The sequence below is a fragment of the Ahaetulla prasina genome, chromosome 3 (genome assembly GCF_028640845.1).
Source record: "Ahaetulla prasina isolate Xishuangbanna chromosome 3, ASM2864084v1, whole genome shotgun sequence".
Lineage (NCBI taxonomy): Eukaryota > Metazoa > Chordata > Lepidosauria > Squamata > Colubridae > Ahaetulla > Ahaetulla prasina.
This window is the reverse complement of record NC_080541.1, coordinates 192,369,243-192,387,860: the sequence shown is the minus strand read 5'-3', so window position 1 is coordinate 192,387,860 and position 18,618 is coordinate 192,369,243. Positions and strand designations below refer to the sequence as shown.

Genomic DNA, 18,618 nt, shown 5'->3' with positions numbered 1-18,618 from the left:
TGGTTAATAAATATAATGCCTTAATGGATACATTCACAAATAAAGCAATTGATCTAGTAGTCTAATTATAACTAATGACAGAAAACTGGAGTTCTTTTTAGTATACAATTAGCAATACACACACACACATGTATGTATGTATGTATGTATGTATGTAATATATATATAAGCTATAAACCTAAAGATATTGCGACATTTCCATTCTTAGCCATTCCAGACAATCTAGCCATTATTAAGGAGTGTTAGGGACTAATACGCACATACATACACATACACAGATGTGCACATACAAAGTGTTTATATCTTGCATGTTAGCAATATAAATAGTTTTGTAATGTGGTACCTTGACATCTCCAAATGGGGCTGCTGGCCTGTCAAGTATTTAAAAGTGAGATTTTTAGACATTTATCTTTAATTTTCATTTTCCAGTGGTACTCACCATACAAAACTGTGTGTTAAAATTTAAAATGTTGATTTAGGATATTATAAAACCACCTACCAAAATATATAGTGCAGATTGTCCTTGGGTTATGACCAGTTGTTCAGAACCATTCAAAGTTACAACAGTGTGGAACAAGGGGAGGGATTTATGATCCGGCTTGGAATTCCAGCCATCACATGATTATGATCTTGGCACTTGGTGCCTGGTTCGCAATTACATCATCACAGTGAGATGAGGTCACGTGACTGTGATTTCCAATAAAGCAAAGCTAATTGGAAAATCACAAGGAAGTTGGAAATTGCTCCTGCTTCCACTGTTTTTTTTTAATTCATTTTGTCACATCAGTATACACAAACATCAACATAAGAAAATCAACACATTATAAAAGAAAAATATATATATATAAGCAAAAGTATGCAACAACCATGTTAATTTGTTATAATGAAAGGAAACAATAGGACAGGAACGGTAGGCACATTTGTGCTCTTATGCATGCCCCTTATTGTCCTCTTAAGAATGGGGTGAGGTCAATAGTGGACAGTTTTTGGTTGAAGATTTTGGGATTTTGAGTAGAGACTATAGAGTCTGGTAATGAGTTCCAAGCATTAACAACTCTGTTACAGAAGTCATATTTTCTGCAATCAAGTTTGAAGCGGTTGACATTAAGTTTGAATCTATTGTTTGCTCTTGAATTATTGCGATTGAAGCTGAAGTAGTCTTTTACAGGAAGGATATTGCAGTAGATGATTCTGTGTGTCATGTGTCATGCCTGCCTGTATTCCATGGTGTCTGCCCACAGCACCCACCCACAACACAATAAATATCCAAGTAAAATTCCACATTTCCAGACATATTCTGTCATATGTATTCACATAATATTTTCTGTGTTTTTTGATTTTTCATTAACTTCCCTAGCCTTCTCCATTTCTTTACCACCAGCAATGAGAAAAATAAGAAGCAATTTCAAATCAGAAGCTTTAGGGTTGTTATGTATCCATTACTGGAATATATGTTTATCCTATTTCCAACAAATAGAATTCTGAAAGCAGAGACAAGGTGGAAGAAGAAAGGATCAATTAGCATATTTATAAGGCTAAAAATAGCAGGACGGAAAGCTCCTGTGGTCACAGTTGAAGTATGCTGGAGCTAACCGTTTGCTGCTTGGCAGTGCATTGCCTTTAAATAAATCAAGAGACATCTTCCTCCTCTAGCTCTCCTTTTCCACTGAATATAAAAGAGTTCAGAACAATTAACTGGCAAATGCTAATGATTGATGAAGATCTTCAAAGAAATTACATGGAGCAAAATTTCTTTGTGGAAATGCTTCCCTTTTTTCTTCTTGAAATTCATTGTGAGCGCTTTGACATCTTCTCCATTCCTTAACTCAGAATACTTTTTGGTATCCCATAATTCATCAGGTCCTTATCTTCTTTATTCATATTCATATTTATACACATACATACCCCTTTCATGCATGTATGCTATTTCCTATGTTTGGACTTCCCGATTATTCCTGCAATCAACATTTGTTTTCAGTACACAGAATAAAAAAAAGAGACCATGAGTTCAAGTCCCTCATTACCCATGAAACCCAGCTGGGTTATCTTGGGTCAGCCACTCTCTGTCAGTACAATGTAATAGAAAGGAGGAAGGTGTGTTGAATCTATTCATCCCTTGAATTATTTGTAAAAGTAATAGAGATGGAATACAAACAGATGATAGATAGATGGGTAGGTAGGTAGGTAGGTAGGTAGGTAGGTAGATAGATAGATAGATAGATAGATAGATAGATAGATAGATAGATAGATAGATAGATAGATAGATACACTTGATTTAGATTTGGTTTCAGGTCTTGGGCTTGCTTATAATTAACAAATATTTGCAAACAAGTATTCTAAAACTTTGACTAGGTGACTGATTTTTAGGCAATGTTTAATTCTAATTACAGCACACTACCTATATTACACTCATTGTTGCTCTCTTGCCACTTATTTATTCTTAAACCTAATATACAGTAATGCTTTTGGTTTATAGCATCTTAAAAAATTAAGAATGGCTATTGTGGCAAAAAGGAATACATCAGTGGTAGAATTGCTATGTTGCATAAATAAAATCATGGAGTTTTTTTCTTCCTCACTCACAGTTATGTGGAAGCATTTGGAATCTTCTTAGTTTCTATTATGTCCAACTGTTATTTCCATTTTATCATTATCATCCTCAGCTGTGGTATTTTCTAATCCTGATCATTAATCATGAGTGGCAGCCATGAAATTAGAGGGCAGCCAGTTTACATAGCCAGCTACTTGTACTCTAGACATTTGCATAGGCTGATGGCATGATCAATATATTTAGTGGTTAAAAGTCTTGATGAAAACACAAGAAATATGCTTCCTCTGTTGCTGCTTCTATCCTTTGGAAGAACATTTTCTCCCAAGATTCAGCAACTTTAGTCCCACTTTCCCATCACATCTCAGTTTGCACGTCACAATCACAGTATTACTCACTTCACACTGTTGCCTTCCCTTTCTGTCCAAGTTGTATTATACTATTTTTCACCTAGATAAATATCAACCATTGGATATCAAGCTATCTAGCAGGGTTCTAGGTACTCTTCCATATGTACATTTTGGTCTGAGTTTCTGGTATTAATTCAGTTTTTAGTTGCTTCTGTTTTGTAAACTCTTGATTCTTTATTACTTTTTCTTTGCAAACATGCACCAGCAGTGATTCCTTACTGTGTCTGATATAATAATTCAATCTATATTTCTCTTCTTCTATATTTTGGTTTACTCAAAGTAATCCCCTTCCCTTTTATTCTGCAAAGCAGAGCCTGTCAATATCACTTCTTGTGTGGAAAACATGATTCATGAATATTAATTTCCTTAATATGCTATGTTCATTGATTGGACTTTTCCCTCCTCCTTTTATGATGAAAATTAGCAACAGTAATAGTAATATCCTCTGTAAAGATGCAATAATGGACTATTCCTTTTTTCTATTATTTTTTGTATTCATTACTATCAATCCTTACTGTTATTATTGTACAGGTTGACTTACCGTAAGTGCAAGCAACAGCCATTTTGCAATTTTGTTTATAGAAACTAAGTAGCTTTATGGATCCTGACCAAATTACAAATGCAGAATGTGCCTTATAGTTCATGATTAATCCAAAGAAAAATATATACTTTGGCAGAGATAAAATTGAAAACTAAGTCTGATGACAGTCTCATTCTTTCTGAACTGACTTGTAACATCTCATTATTATCTCAGTATCTTTTTCCAGAACACAGTTATTAATATCAGTTTAGGAGATGAATGTATTGTGATCTTGTTTAGATGAATTTATTTGTTAAGAGCCCATCCTGTGATTTACGGTTTCTCCCATGTTCTGTGACTTACATAATATAACTCTTTAAAATTCAGAGCATATGGCAAATTTCTATTACATTAATATGTATTCCATTTAATAACTGAAAACAATTGTTATTCCTATTTAATTAGACATTAGGATTCAAGTTATATCTTCATGAATAGAAAATGGCAAATAAAAGTTTAATCATGTAAGAAAAATATAATTGGGTACATTGTTGTCTATTTATTACTATTATAATGTTCATGAATTAGGAAAGATAAAACATCAAAAGATTTATTGATGAATTAGATTCCCAAATTAGAAGTGTAAACAATCTCTAGATTAATCAACTAATGTTATTCATTGTAATTAAAAACCAATTCCAAGAATATATTAAAAGGACATCTGTTTATTTTGGGTGTTTTAGTTTGTTTCCATAATTAGGAATTATGGAAGTTGTGAATAAGATTTTGACTGGCTTTGAATGAGATTGATATATTTTATTTTTGCTATTTTGAAAAGTTTTAACCTGAGTATAGTCACTCAGATAAATAGACAAATAAGACTTCAATAGATCTGAAGATTCCTGGGATAGGAAACACTATTCTAAATGTTCTAGATATTTTTTTTTCTTCTAAGAATGAGAGGTACCTTTGGTTTATTGAACTTTGAACAAACTTGCATGTCCTTCAGAAGCTGCAAAAAATAATTTAGTTTTTAGTAATTGGCAACTAGTATTAAATTGTGTGTATTTTCTTTTACTTGTTTTGCAAATGGGGGGACAGCGGGAAAGCAAATTGAAAGCAGGCCAATGTGGATGTTTTTATAAGATGCTATAAAGTAGTAGCAGTGATAATATTACTTCTACTACTACTACTACTACCAAACTTCAAATGAGTTTTTACCTGTATGTGAAGATCTGAGCCTTTTCACTACAATTACATCAATCTTTAATAAACCAATTTCTCATTTGATCAAAACTGAGACTTTGTACTTTGTACTCTACTCATCCCCAGATTTTCAGCCAGGTGTGGATATATAAGCATATTTTAAACTTTGATTAACATTATGGGTTGTTCGGAAGCAGACCTTAGCAATATGTTAATTTGCATCTTCTAAAAGATTCTATTAACAAAAGGGTTATATTGTTATATTTTATTAAACATATAACTAGATTGTACAGATGATTTCAGGACACAAATAGTAATGCTAGATAAGTTAATTCATAGTTATACAAAGAGGCCAGGTCTATTAAGTCTAGGCTCATGATACAGTAGTAATTTATCTGGATGGATGAAAATTGAAGTAACTGTTTTATATAGATCATCCCTGTTGCTGATTCATAGTGGAGAAAAGCAGGGCAGCAGAAAAGCTTCTCACAGTTCCTATATATTGTTGCCTGGGTTCTGGCTTCATTGAACAAAGATCTTTTGTTTCAATCTTCATGAAAGTAATGGCTCTTTGTTTATAGCATAACTCAGTGTTAAATACCTTTATATCAGTGATGAAATCTGAACCGGTTTACTACCAGTTTGCTGACTGGGCATGTGTTGTGTCTGCACCCCCTGAGCCGGGGCCCCTGCCAGAAAGTGACTCGGAAAGTGAGGGGGAAGGACCATCAGGACTTACCTCGGGAGCACCGGCTTCCCTGGCTCAGCTCCAGGAGCCAGAGGCAGGCCAGGTGGAGGAGATAACGAGGCCTCCATCCCCTGACTCTTTCCCCCCCCCAGGTCACGCCTCCAGACCCGGCTGATGGCAATCAGGCCTGGCTGGACCCTAGGTTTCGTAGGCAGGAGAGGCGGGAACAACAGAAGCAGGGGTGGGGCAGGCCTAGGAAGTCCTGAGTCATGAAGCCACACCCCACAGGATATAAAAGCAGCAAGGGCTGCTATACCACTTCGTGGCAAGCAAATCAACTGCTTAATTAGAGTTGAAGTACTGTTTGTTCCTGGTTGACTCATCAGCATCAAGAGAGATAACAGAGACACTTGGCAGATGCTCGCTAGTTTGCTGCCAGAGCTGATAGTTGCCAGCTAATTAAGTCATCACTCAGACAGAGGTGAGGGGGACAGAACAGCATGCATATTGTGCGGACGCATGCACACTGCGCACCATGGACCAGATGTGAGGTGTGCGTGCACAGTGTACACCAAAAGGAGATGGGGTAAGTAGAACAGCATGTGGGAGGGTGATCAGCTGTAGCGCGCAATTTTTTTTTATTTTTAAAAGCATTTTTTTTCAACCTATTTGGCCGAATAGGTTGTAAAAAAATGTTTTTAAAAGTAAAAAAAGGGAGGCTCTGACAATTGTGCAGCTCAGCTGTGATCATCAGAGCCTTTTTTTACCTTTTAAAAGCATTTTCTGAAAGAAGCAGCAAGCAGGCAACTAGGCGATTGGGTAGGCATGGGTGGGGGCTGGGGTGGCAGAGATTTTTGCTACTGGTTCTCTGAACCACCCGCCACCATTGCTACTGGATTGGCCGATCCGGTCCGAACCGGGAGCATTTCATTCCTGCTTTATATGCACTATCTCATTGCAGTAGAAAATTTCAGAAGAAGTCAATATAACAAATTTCCAAATGATATTTGGGTACTTTATAATATGAGCGCAGTTTATAGGACACGAAATCTGCATGTAAATTTCTTTCCAGAAAATGTCAAAGGTAGAGTCTTTTGCAGCAACACTAACAAAAAGTGTAGTACTTTTAGAGTAACTGTTGGTCCTTTGTTGAGTGGAATAAAATGACCTAAAATATTCTCTTTCCCTACTCTAGCAGCCCTGGGAGAAATTAACTATTAGTACTCAGCTGCCTCTTTAACTCCTACAGGCATATGAGAGTTCCTCCAAGATGGAGCAGTTTGTAACCCGTTTCCTTCTGAGGGAGACGATGAACCAGATACAGTCTCTGCAAGTCTCCCTAGAGTGTGCTGCAGATACTATTGAAGAACAGAGTGGCCGAGAAAGGTAAAACAACTATCTGGGCAATATAGCAGATGCAAAAGAGAAGCTAAAGAATTAAGAGTGGGGTTGAACTCAGTTTCTATCATTTTCTAAGACTCCTCATCTAATCTACAAAGGTTAGTTCTACCATATCTACAATTTTAGGGTGGGGTTTTTTTTCTCCCTGTCTGCTTTTTTGTATGGGCTTCTTTACTATTCACAAAATAAGCATTCTCCAGATGAGTGCACTGTTGAAGATGTAAAGCCAGTAGTGAAATCCAATTTTTTTTTCTACCGGTTCTGTGGGTGTGGTTTGGTGGGTGTGGCTTGATGGGCATGGCAGGGGAAGGATACTGCAAAATATCCATACCCACCCCACTGCAGGGGAAGAACACTGCAAAATCCCCATTCCCTCCCCACTCCTGGGGGAAGGGTATTGTAAAATCTCCATTCCCACCCCACTCTGGGACCAGCCAGAGGTGGTATTTGCCGGTTCTTTGAACTATTCAAAATTTTCGCTACAAGTTCTCCGAACTGGTCAAAATTTCCGCTACCAGTTCTCCAGAATCTGTCAGAACCTGCTGGATTTCACCCCTGAGTAAAGCTTGTTGTCATTATAGTTGTATTGACTCAATAATGTTGGAATGCATTAGAAGATGATGTAAACCACCAGTAGGAATCTGCCTTGTTAATTGTACAATTTGTTAATTGTAAGTGGGGAAAAACAGGTAAGTAGAATATCATTAGAATTGGACATTAGTATCCCTGATCAATCTCCCTGAAATAAAACCTCAGCTGGCAATATTTCTGCAGTAATGTTTTGCATTACTGGTGAATTAAACAGTTAAAAACAAAGGAAGGTGAATGAAAGCCCCATATATTTTAGCTCACATGTATATTTAGATCATGCCTTTTATTTCTCAATTTGTATTGTTATCATGAAAAATGAGGAATTGTGCAAGCAGAATCAGAGATGACAAGCTAGTGATTATTCTTAGCATACGTATTGTTATACTTTCTAGGAATAATATGAACAAATCAGAAGCTTTAATTGGTCAACACTCTACAAAAAGATGTGGTCGAAGAATTCAGAAGAACATCTGCTATTCCCCTACAGATCCATATTCTGGGATGCTAACCACAGGTATTGGCAGCTTTCGTTATTCTGATTCCCAGATTTGCATTAGTATGAGCATGCTTTGCTGCAGAGCATTAACTGAAGAAAAAAAAAGGCTCAACAATGCTTGAATAGAGAAAACAGTAACCTAATAACTTACACAAAATATTCAATTAACATCATAGCTAGTTTACAGATAAGCTTCATTTGAAGGCTAAAGGACACTTTTAATGGTCTACTGTGCTCAGTGTGGAGCTGCCCTTGTGCTTCATCTGAGAACTGGAACTAGTAGAGTGTAGCACCATTGTAGAAGCAGTTGCATTGGCTGCCTCCAGCTGAAGGGTTTTGCTTATGACATAGAAGACTCTAAGCAATTTAGGACCAGATTACATGACAGATTATCTTCACCACTTGATCAGGTTCATCAGGGAAGGTCCTGCTGCATGTCTGAAGATTGCCTAAGTGCCATCTTGTTAATAGTGGCCAGGCCTTTTCTGTAGTTGACCTGAACTCTGGAATGTTCCCCTAGATAATTTTGAGGTGCTTATTGGTTTTCTTCTTCTCCCATATACTTTTATTTATGCATGCATTCAAATCAGTCTTAACTCCTGGTTTTCAGCTGCCCAATGTTCGAGCTACAATGCTTTTAGCTGTTGACTCTGTGACTTGATTTGATTATTATCTTGTTATATAGGACTTTTACATTACATTTTGTGGTATGTAAATTGGAAGTGATTCACTTTCAGAAAGTTTTCCCATTCCATTGAATCACTGATACTGAAACTGTAAAATTGATTCAACTTTACTCTACTTAATAAAGGACCGTCACACTTCAACACTTTGAGGGATCCCTTTTACTAAGGCTTTATTGAAGGAAATGTTTTCTTAAATTTCTGCAAAGCTGTAGTTACATAAGGCCCCTTAGACTTTTACTCCCAAAAATGTTTGGGATGATTTTTTTAAGTAAACAAATGAGATGTCCTTCATCAAGAAACACACTGAGGGAGACCTGGTTAACCATTCGTTCCCCATCACATCTAACTGGACAGTTAGGTTTAACTAGGTTCTTGAGAACAGCTTGAAAGAGCAGCATTTCTGATTTGTGAATAAGCAACACGCCAAGGCTTTCCCATGTTACTGTTTTCATCACAAGAGTGGCATGGGAAAAGATGCTCACTAATGATAATATAATTCCTATAATGGTTTAGCAGTTTCCAGTCTAGGTTTTGGTTTCTGTTATGTAAAGCAGGAAATTATTTAATATTTGTTGTTTTACGGAAAGTATCAAAGAAAATGTACTATCATTTTCCTTTGTGGAATAGAGTGGGCAGGGAGTTGAAGAGGAGTAAAATATAGATATATCTGTGACAAAAAGAATGACAGTTTCTCATGTCTGATACTTAGCTTTCAGTTCTTTTTCTTTTAATTCAATCATGCTGATGGAGACTAGTCTTGGAGACTAACTGGAGTCCCTGCAACTTTCTTGGCAAGATTTTTCAGAAGTAGTTTGCCATTTCCTCCTTCCTAGGATTGAGAGAAAGTACTCAGCTGAGATAAGCTATATGGTTTCGTTCCTAAGTCAGAATTAGAATTCAAAGTCTCCTAGTTCCTAGCCTGATGCCTTAACTGCTATCCTGTACAAAAACTGACTCAATCCTACTAGAATGGTTTTTTTGATATGTCATTTGCTGGGAAAGCTACTTCTCTATGATTTTGGCTGAGTCTTCTTTCTCTTGGCATTACATTCAGGTGTTTGTGTGGAAACTGATAGCCAATGGCCATCTGAAATTACTCAGCTTCAACAACTCATCGGCAAACTGGAATGTAAGGTGGGCCAGCAAATAAAAACTGTTAAAATGGAAACTTTATCTTGAAGCATTTTCCCATGACACTTATTATTGTTTAAAGTGTTTTGGAATTGGATCCAAACAAGCTCAATAACTCACAACATAGTTAACATGTACGTGTCTCATTTTTCTTAGTCCTGGTTTTCTCTTGATATACCAAAGGGGCCTTTGAGCATCAAATGTAGTAAGATTGTCTCTAGTGACACTTGCCTAGATTTGTTATAAATTTTCTCACTACTGTGAAACCTAAAAACTCCTCAGAGATGCTTGACAGTTTTATTAATTCTTGTACTGAGCTTCTATTCTTAACTAGAATTTAAAGTCCTATTTCGATCAACTTTTAAGAATTACATTCAATCCTGCAAAAGGCTAGATTATGAAGAAATGTTCATGAACTCAAGTTTTCAAAGAGGCTCAAAAGCAACCAAAATTAACCAGGGAAGTTTCAAACATCTGTGTATGGCTAGTATGTTCAGACATAATTTCTGAGATATGCAAGAGATATACTGTACATAAAGAATGCCCATCTGTCAGGTGGAGTACTGTATGTTTTAAGGAGAACGGGGAGTGAAATTTTAAAATCAGGTTGTATCAAAATGGCTTTTTCTTCAATTGCGAGAATTGTCCATGGATGAAGAAATGTTGCTTGCAGAGTACAGAATTATTTATGCAGCTCTTTGTCAGTAGTCATGTATAAACAGTGCAGTGTATTCAGTGTGAAATAAGGAATAATGAAATGATTGTGAATTCCTAGTGAAGAGGATAGTTATGTGAAATCAAGTATATATCTCAACCACTCTGTAACATATTTCCTTTCATAATAATTCTGCATTTCTGTACACTTAGAATCCAAGGCTGGAACCTCTGAAACATAATATGGTCTGCAAAGGAACAGATTCTGTGAGTTTCTGGACTGTGCTTTGTGTTTATTTGATTGTGTATTGTGGTGGTGGTGCTAGAAACAAGCCAATTCATATATTAGAACTCTATTAGTAGAAATAATAAGAGGGAGAGAGAGAGAGAATTAAAGTAATTCATATATTGGTGGCTATAAAGGAAAAATTCAGCAACATTTGAGAATAAAAGAAAAGAAAGGCTACTATAGATTAGTTCACCATAGCGCAGCATTTTTATACCAGTTTGACAAAAATAGGGAAACATGTTTGCATTCTATCTTAACTTTCAAAAATAATCATTTTATCCACGTATCCTGACTCCTGACCCTAATTCCTTTTTCACTGCATTTTCTTTGGAAGTGCAGAACAAATGGTTGCCAATTGGCTAGGGTTTCCACCTCGTCCTATGTACTGCTCCTGCCATTTCTTCCCTATCTCAGCTCTTAGTTCTCCCCCTCCCCCACAACTTTCCTGATTAATTCTATTAATAGTTCTGATGTATCCTGTGTGGATATATTCTATTCCCTCACCCCTTTGAGGTAGTCCAGTAGATTGGGCAAAGGGGGAGAATTCTAAGTGTGATTCCACTTTTCTGAGTCTTCCATTGGAATTCTCAGGAGAGAATGGAATAGCTGGCCAATTGGCAGCCAGAGATGATACTAGTAAAATATGATTGTGAGACTGGACGTGGGTCAAGAATACACGTTTTTAGTGGGTGGGTGCCTTTAAAGTTATCTCTGACTTGCATAGCATTTCTAAGTCTACATTAATAGAAATTGCAAAATTTCCCTCCTTTGGCTCATTCCCATTTCCCATTTTGGCAGCACATCTTGGTGGCACAGAGACAGATCTCAGTGGCAGAAAGTGGATTAGTGGCATTTTGCCAAATTCTCCAAACCTACACAGAAACCACAGCTGGACACAGCAGTTGCCTACAGTAAGTCTCCAAGACACTGTTTTTTTATAGGTTGTTTGGATGAGATGTGTATTTAGAAAAAGATAACAAAGCTCCCTTCTTTCAGCATTATGAACCTTACTTTTCTCTCAGTAATTGAAGGAAATTGTTTATGTTTATGGAGTGTTGTTTTATACGCTAACCCCGATATCCTGAAGTTCACTTTTCAGCAAACAGATCCATAAAGTAGCTGGATACTGAAATACAAGAGGCAGACTCTTTACAAAAATGGACTCTTGCTTCTTTTATGTAATAAAAACACGGAAAACAAATATATAGTTCATAAGGGTGGCTTTGAGTTCAGTCCCATCCTGTTCTTCCTAGTGTTATCATTATAAGAGCCGCTCAGGAGTATTCTTAGCAATTGAAACATGCTACTAACTGCCTGAAATGGAGCTGCAAATAGACTGTGACCTTACCAAAAAAAAAAAAAAGCAAGAAAGAATCAACCTTAATTAATGCTTCATTTAGTACCATTTAAACACACACACAAGGGATGTGGTGGCTCAGTGGCTAAGATGCTGAGCTTGTCGATCAAAAGGTCAACAGGTCAGTGGTTCGAATCCCTAGGGGTGAACTCTCATTACTTGTCCCAGCTTCTGCCAACCTAGCAATTTGAAAGCACATAAAAATGCAAGTAGAAAAATAAGGACCACCTTTCGTGGGAAGGTAACAGCGTCCTGTGTGCCTTTGGCATTGAGTCATGCCGGCCACATGACCACGGAGATGTCTTTGGACAGCGCTGGCTCTTTGGCTTTGAAACAGAGATGAGCATTGCCCCCTAGAGTTGGGAACGACTAGCACACATGTACAAGGGGAATCTTTACCTTTACCTTTAACCACACACACAACACACACACACACACACACACACTGAAATGAAGAAAATTAATCTGATTTCAAACAGGAATATTACCCTATCTTTATAGTTTATTCGAATGTTCAGACTACAGTTAGCAACTGTAGGACAAAATAAATTCTGGCATTCAGAGTCTCTACGCATTCTGAATTAAATGCTAAATTTCACTCAGTATGGAAATGGTGAATAAAAATAAATTTTATTATGCATGACGTTTGCTTTGTTGTTGGACTGCTATTTTATGATTATTTTGAGCGCTTTCTGTGCTTGTTTTTGGTTCATTATGTGTATGCTGTGAGACACCCAGAGACATCTGGAATGAAGCTGCACTCAAACCGAATAAATAAATAAAATGTATAACTTCTACAGTAGAGTTACATCTGTGCTCCACATTAAACTACTGCACAAAACAGCAGCTCAGTATCATATTCTGTTCCCTCAATCTTTTCCCATGTTAGGTACATTTGCCAGTCTCCTGGGGGGCATCAAAGTATGCATTTCTCCAAATCACTCTCTGCCAGTCTCTAGGACACTATAAGAAAAAATGGATGAACATTATCAGGAGATAAAAGGGGCGATGGGGACAATGTGATGGCTAGCATGTTTAGCAATAGTCTTGGGGCAAACATAACGATTCTGTGATCCATTTGCTTAATGGGTCATACTAAGTTAAGTTTCAGAATAATCGATTACTCTTAATGAAGAATATTATTATATCTATTCATTTTCTTAGAGGTCAAGTGAAAGGCATCCTTTCAGATTAAAAACTTCAGATTCTGTTGCTTATCACACCTTTGTATCATGACCTGGATGACTGAGAATCTCCATAGACACACCTCTGTATCAGTTCCATGCCCCCATGATTCCATGCCATCCCATCCCATGCCAATTTCTTTCTGGTTGAGTTATGGCAAAAGAGAAACTGCTCCAGTGTGAGTTTTCAAGCAGAAGACTTGGAGTTCAATGTTCCAAAGGCAACTGCAGTGAGGACAAATTATGGGCTGCCATGGGTTGGATTCTGAAGGTTATGAAATGATGGTGGTGAGAATGGGAGATCCATTGTATATAGACTGGGTAATTAACTTTCACAACCATTACGTGTTCCTTTAAAAAGAAATAATTCATAATGAAATATAATTGAAAACAATGATTAATAAAAAATGAAAATAATGATCTTTTCTTTGAGGGCGGTAGAAGAAATTCATTCATGAATCATTTAGGAGGAGGTGTTACGATGGAAGAGCCAGCTGGCATCCTATGTATATACACAGCATGGTTTATGATATATAGTAATAATATTTTTTCCTAATATCTTCCCTTTTTTTGCTTGCAGTGTGTCTGCCCATAAACTGGCGAGTGATACCTCCTTCATCCTCTATGAATTATGGCAAGATGTAGTATCTTGGAGAAGGTGATTCCTAAAAATTATCAACAACTTATATCAAGGTTAAAAGTACAATTCCACAGAAGTGATTTGCATTTTTTATGAGGAAAACAGGGGCTGTGCATGTGAAAGATTCCTGTTAGGTTTAGCAAAGTTCAGACATTCAAATATACAAACCCTGATACTTTTTGCCCTTAGATGAAGAAAGTGCCCAAGTCACTCTGTTCTAATTTTTCTTTTTTTTAAATCTTTTTTGTTTGTTTGTTTCTAGCCATCTACAGTCAGATAATAGTAAGAAGTTCCAGCATGCCATTACTGATCTTTTGGATGCTCCAGAGCTCTTGACTACTATGCTGTTCCCAGGTAAGATAATGCTTAGTGATTGATTATGTGCCATCAAGTCCATGTCAATTCTTAGCAACCACATAGATAGATTTTCTCCAGGAATGCTTAATAGGCAGCTGATTTTCTGTTTCTTCTGGTGAGCCGAACACAAGCTTTGACACTGTGACACTTCTCAGTTTGATACCCATATTTTAAGAATTAGCAGTTTTCAGGCTATGGTCACAATTGTGCAATTTTACACCTTTGGTGAGATGGGCGGAATAATAAATTTAATAACTAAATAAAAATAGAGCCAGATTGTAAAACATAATTATTAAGCCATGTTAAGCTTAGCATATTGTGCCTCTTTAAAGTTTGTAAATGTTTTCATTTCTTCCTTTAGCTTCCTGGTGGATTATGAATAATAACTGACAGCTCCCCATATTATCTCAACACAACCAGCATGTGATGGATCAAGAACCATCTTTCCAATACAGCCTTCCTTTCAGAGGTGCCCATTCTCGTCCTACCCTCTGCAATGTTGTTTCCTTTTTCTGTATAAGTGTGGAATGCTTCCTTTCTTCTGCAGATGTGCAAACAAGATGACCTTGTTATCTTTCTTGAACATGACTTACACCTTTGACTTTCATTCATGTACAGATTATTCAAACCTGTATTATAGCCCTACTTGCCCTTTTGGCTATAATAAGAGACTATTCCTAAAGCATGATAGTGATGCAACAATTTTGGCCACAAGTGCGGATGCACAAAGGGAACACACTTAGAATATTTGGGCATGGTAATTTTAAAGGCTGAAGGAGGAAATCTACTGGGCACACATCATTATGTATTTTTGGAATCACAAGAAAATATAGCAGGATCTACTTCCCACATCGTTGAACTTCATTAGAAATGGACCCATCAGTTAATATAGTGCCTAAATGATCCTGTCTGGAATTTGAATTTTTTCCAGATCTCTTACCAGATTTGAATTCTAGATGCTACAGTTGGGTTTACGCAGTTTCAGAATTTGAATTTGAATTTAGAAATGTGTATGAATTCAGAAGCAAAGCAGACAATTAGTTTCAGTAATGATGCTTGAAGATAGATCCCTTGGTACAGTGTTAGTCTGGAAGTTTTGCAATCCAGATGTGAATTCTAGCCTATTAGTTGAAATCTTTTCCATTTTCCATTTTACCTTTAAAAGCAACTCCTCTTGGTTCCTGGGTTTTTTTTCATAGTTTAAAAAGTTTTAATTGGCATAATATTAAAATCTTAAAATACTTTTCTATTTATCTTTTTATGATCTCTAAGCCTCCCAGAGTCTCATTGGGGAAATCTGTGGTGATTAAATTTAATAAATAAAATAAAAACAAAAGCAATTATAATGAACAAAAATGTAGGCAGAGTGTAGGAATGCTTTCATTTTACAGTCATGACTGAGCATTTTAAGCAGAATAATATTATGTTACATATTTTTGCCAGCAAAAGTATACCAAATAGCTGAGATATATGAAATTGGAAATTTAAAAAAATATATATAACATGGAATATAGATTTGAAGAAATAAACATATGGTAAGAATTTGACAAGCAAGCAGCCTTGCACAGATTAAAACTATTTCGATTTATTCCCTTTTCTAAGAACTTTAGCTTTTTGAGATGGAAGTTATGAGTCTCCAACAAAATATCCAGCACCTTCTTTAAATTTTAAATTGTAGGTAAAATTGGGAAAGAGATTAATTTTGTGGAATATGCTCATGATCTCAGACTGCCTGATCTTTGTAATGTGCAATCAAGCACCGCCTGTACTATTATAAATAGTTTATTATATATATTTATTATAAATAAAATGGAGCTAAAAATAAGAAATTTGCATGCTATCTAAAAAAAAAGAAGAAATTGCCTTCTCAGAAATGGTACTTGGATGCTGTGCCATTTGTAAATCGTTTTATATTTTATTAGTGTTTCTCCTGCAAGAATGGGGAAATTGTTCATTTTCAAACAAAATAAGTTGCGATTCAAGGACATAAAACAGCTTTGTAAAAACAATAAAGTCCTGATTATTTAACCTTATTTTTGTGCATATGTAATCGGTAATCAAAATACAGTTGTATCCTCCACTTTCCTTGTCTCTTAATAAACAATTCTATACTCCTGCTATAGACTGGCTAAATTTTAGTCTGTTCCTTCTGATTAATTTTCCTAAATTCCTTCATGTGAAAATAGCAGCTAGAGAAAGTCTAATGAAATTTCTTCCCTCAAAAATGCTGTCCCATATTCTGTAATAAAGGCTGATGTGCTTGAGGGTTGTTGGGTTTTTTTAATTTTATTTTTTGTAAACTATTTCTCTTGAAGACATATTGCTTTTTTCTATAGGGGTCAAAAAAAGAGCTGGGCAGACATTTGATTACTTAAGATCTGCACTAAACATTTTCTTTTTCTTTTTTAACCTTTTAAAGAGTTTTATTTAAAATCAATATTTGTTTCTTTAATATATTATATAAATGTATAAATCAGTGGTAGTCAACCTGGTCCCTACCACCCACTAGTGGGCGTTCCAGCTTTCATGGTGGGCGGTAGGGGTTTTGTCCGATATTGAAGCACTTTCCTTTTTTAAAAATTTAATTGACTTTTTTTAAAAAAAATCATAGCATTATTTAAAAACATTTTCATTAGGTTTTCATAAAATTTAAATTAATTAAATTGTCAATTTAAATTTCTGAAAATATACTATTTGTATCGTCCGTGCATAAATTTAGTTCACGTTACATTGAAACTAAATGGTGCTATAATGCGACCGCAAACAAAAGAACCTCATCTCAGAATAGCTCACACATCTCCCCCCCCACAACATCCCGCCGTAACAGACAAGCAGAGCTGGTAGCCGGCGCCCCCCCCAACCCAATCCACGATGCACGAGAGGCATGCGCAGACGATGATACATGGCACATTACTGTGGAACCGGTGGGCGGTTAGAAAATTTTACTACTAACAGAGATACAAAAGTGGGTGGTAGGTATAAAAAGGTTGACTACTCCTAGTATAAATAATGTCATTTCTAGGGTTCTGCTTTAATAGTATGAATTAGTTGGTATGCATCAATTTAACAATGCCAATTTTTTATAAAAATGAAGATATCAGAAAGGATAGTTTTATTGCATTAAAAAACACTGGACTATGAAAAGTTTAAAAAAATCAACTAGAATTAAGGGATGTTTTTATACAATCTTTATGTTTTTATGTTAGAATTTTTAACATTCTGCCCAAAACATTTAAAACTATTTTAACATGCCTTGATGCAAATATTGTTCAAAGTCAGAACTGAATTCTCAAATTTTACCTGAGTTTCTTATACTGTATATTGTAACTGAAATATTTCAAGTTGATGCACTAAACATTTTCATTCCGACCAATCTTCAATATTTAAGATAGCTTGATGAATTGAATAGGTGTTGTCTATTGTGTTAATAGATGTTTCTGTGGGCAAACATCCTTCAAACTGGGTTCACCTATCGTATTTCCCATACACTAATTAAATCCAAGAAAAATTATTGTGACACATTTTCTCCCATTAGGGAACAATAGCAACACTCTCCAACAGCTCCAATAATAATAAATTACAAATCTCTATACCACAAGTAAGTCAAAAAATGTTCTCCAATATCCTGGGATTAGGTAGGAGAATTGAAGACTACAAAAGATTGTTTTACAAAGCAGATTACAATATGCCATTAATGCATTATGCAAAATTTACTATGGAACATAGAAAAGAATATCCCCTTCTATTTGACCCTGAAACATTCTCTCATTGACAAACGATTTTTCTTTTCAACCATAGTGAATCTGTTGTTCTACAATTTAGTAGCACTAATGTTTGCAATTAAATATCACCTGAGCTTTATCTTTTTAGGAGATGTCTTGTCTGTTCTGTGTCCTGGTTCTAAGACAGGTAGAAAAATCAATGGCTATTAAATTAACATCCATCATCTGTCCTCTGGGATCTTCCTGGTTAGACTAGGATGCAGCTGTGCAGTCATTCTTCATGAGATAAGGCAGTCAAACAATGCTTCATCCTTAAGCTCTCAAGTGCTATACACAAAGTCAGAAGCAGGTTGTCCAGTTATCAACACAACCCTATATCTTTCCAGAATTCACATGCCAACTGTAGAAAGGGAGTTTTTTTTTCTATTTCAAGAAAAATCAACCCACACTGAATTGCAAAATTGCTGCAAGAAAATGGATTTGTGTTGATAAACTGACAGTAGTTTAGCAGCACACATGAAGGCTTAGATTTTAAATTCCAGGTGGAAGAAACTTTGGAGTTCAATAACTCCAGTGTAGTACTCAGTGCCAGACTAGCAATAATAAGTGTTTATAAAGTAGACGTCCCGGTTTAACTATCTCCAGGTCTGTTGAAATTGCACTTCTATTACTAGCACATAAAGTTGGAGTAACTAAGAATTACAATCCCAAAATATCTGAAGGTGAGAAGCTATTGTG

At 36.1% G+C, this 18,618-nt stretch overlaps 1 protein-coding gene across 2 annotated transcripts in view; it reads left to right on the top strand.

The window, feature by feature from the left end:
* The window catches only part of NECAB3 (N-terminal EF-hand calcium binding protein 3), a 135,323-nt gene extending 119,056 nt beyond the window's left edge, over positions 1-16,267 (top strand). For both annotated transcript variants that reach the window (XM_058178362.1, XM_058178361.1), the window contains 8 exons: positions 6,622-6,758; positions 7,757-7,878; positions 9,601-9,680; positions 10,545-10,598; positions 11,419-11,531; positions 13,742-13,819; positions 14,064-14,155; positions 14,520-16,267. In XM_058178362.1, the coding sequence (XP_058034345.1) occupies positions 6,622-6,758; positions 7,757-7,878; positions 9,601-9,680; positions 10,545-10,598; positions 11,419-11,531; positions 13,742-13,819; positions 14,064-14,155; positions 14,520-14,548 (705 nt within the window). In that variant the 3' untranslated portion in view covers positions 14,549-16,267. The remainder of the gene's footprint in view (positions 1-6,621; positions 6,759-7,756; positions 7,879-9,600; positions 9,681-10,544; positions 10,599-11,418; positions 11,532-13,741; positions 13,820-14,063; positions 14,156-14,519) is intronic.
* Positions 16,268-18,618: the final 2,351 nt, after the last annotated feature.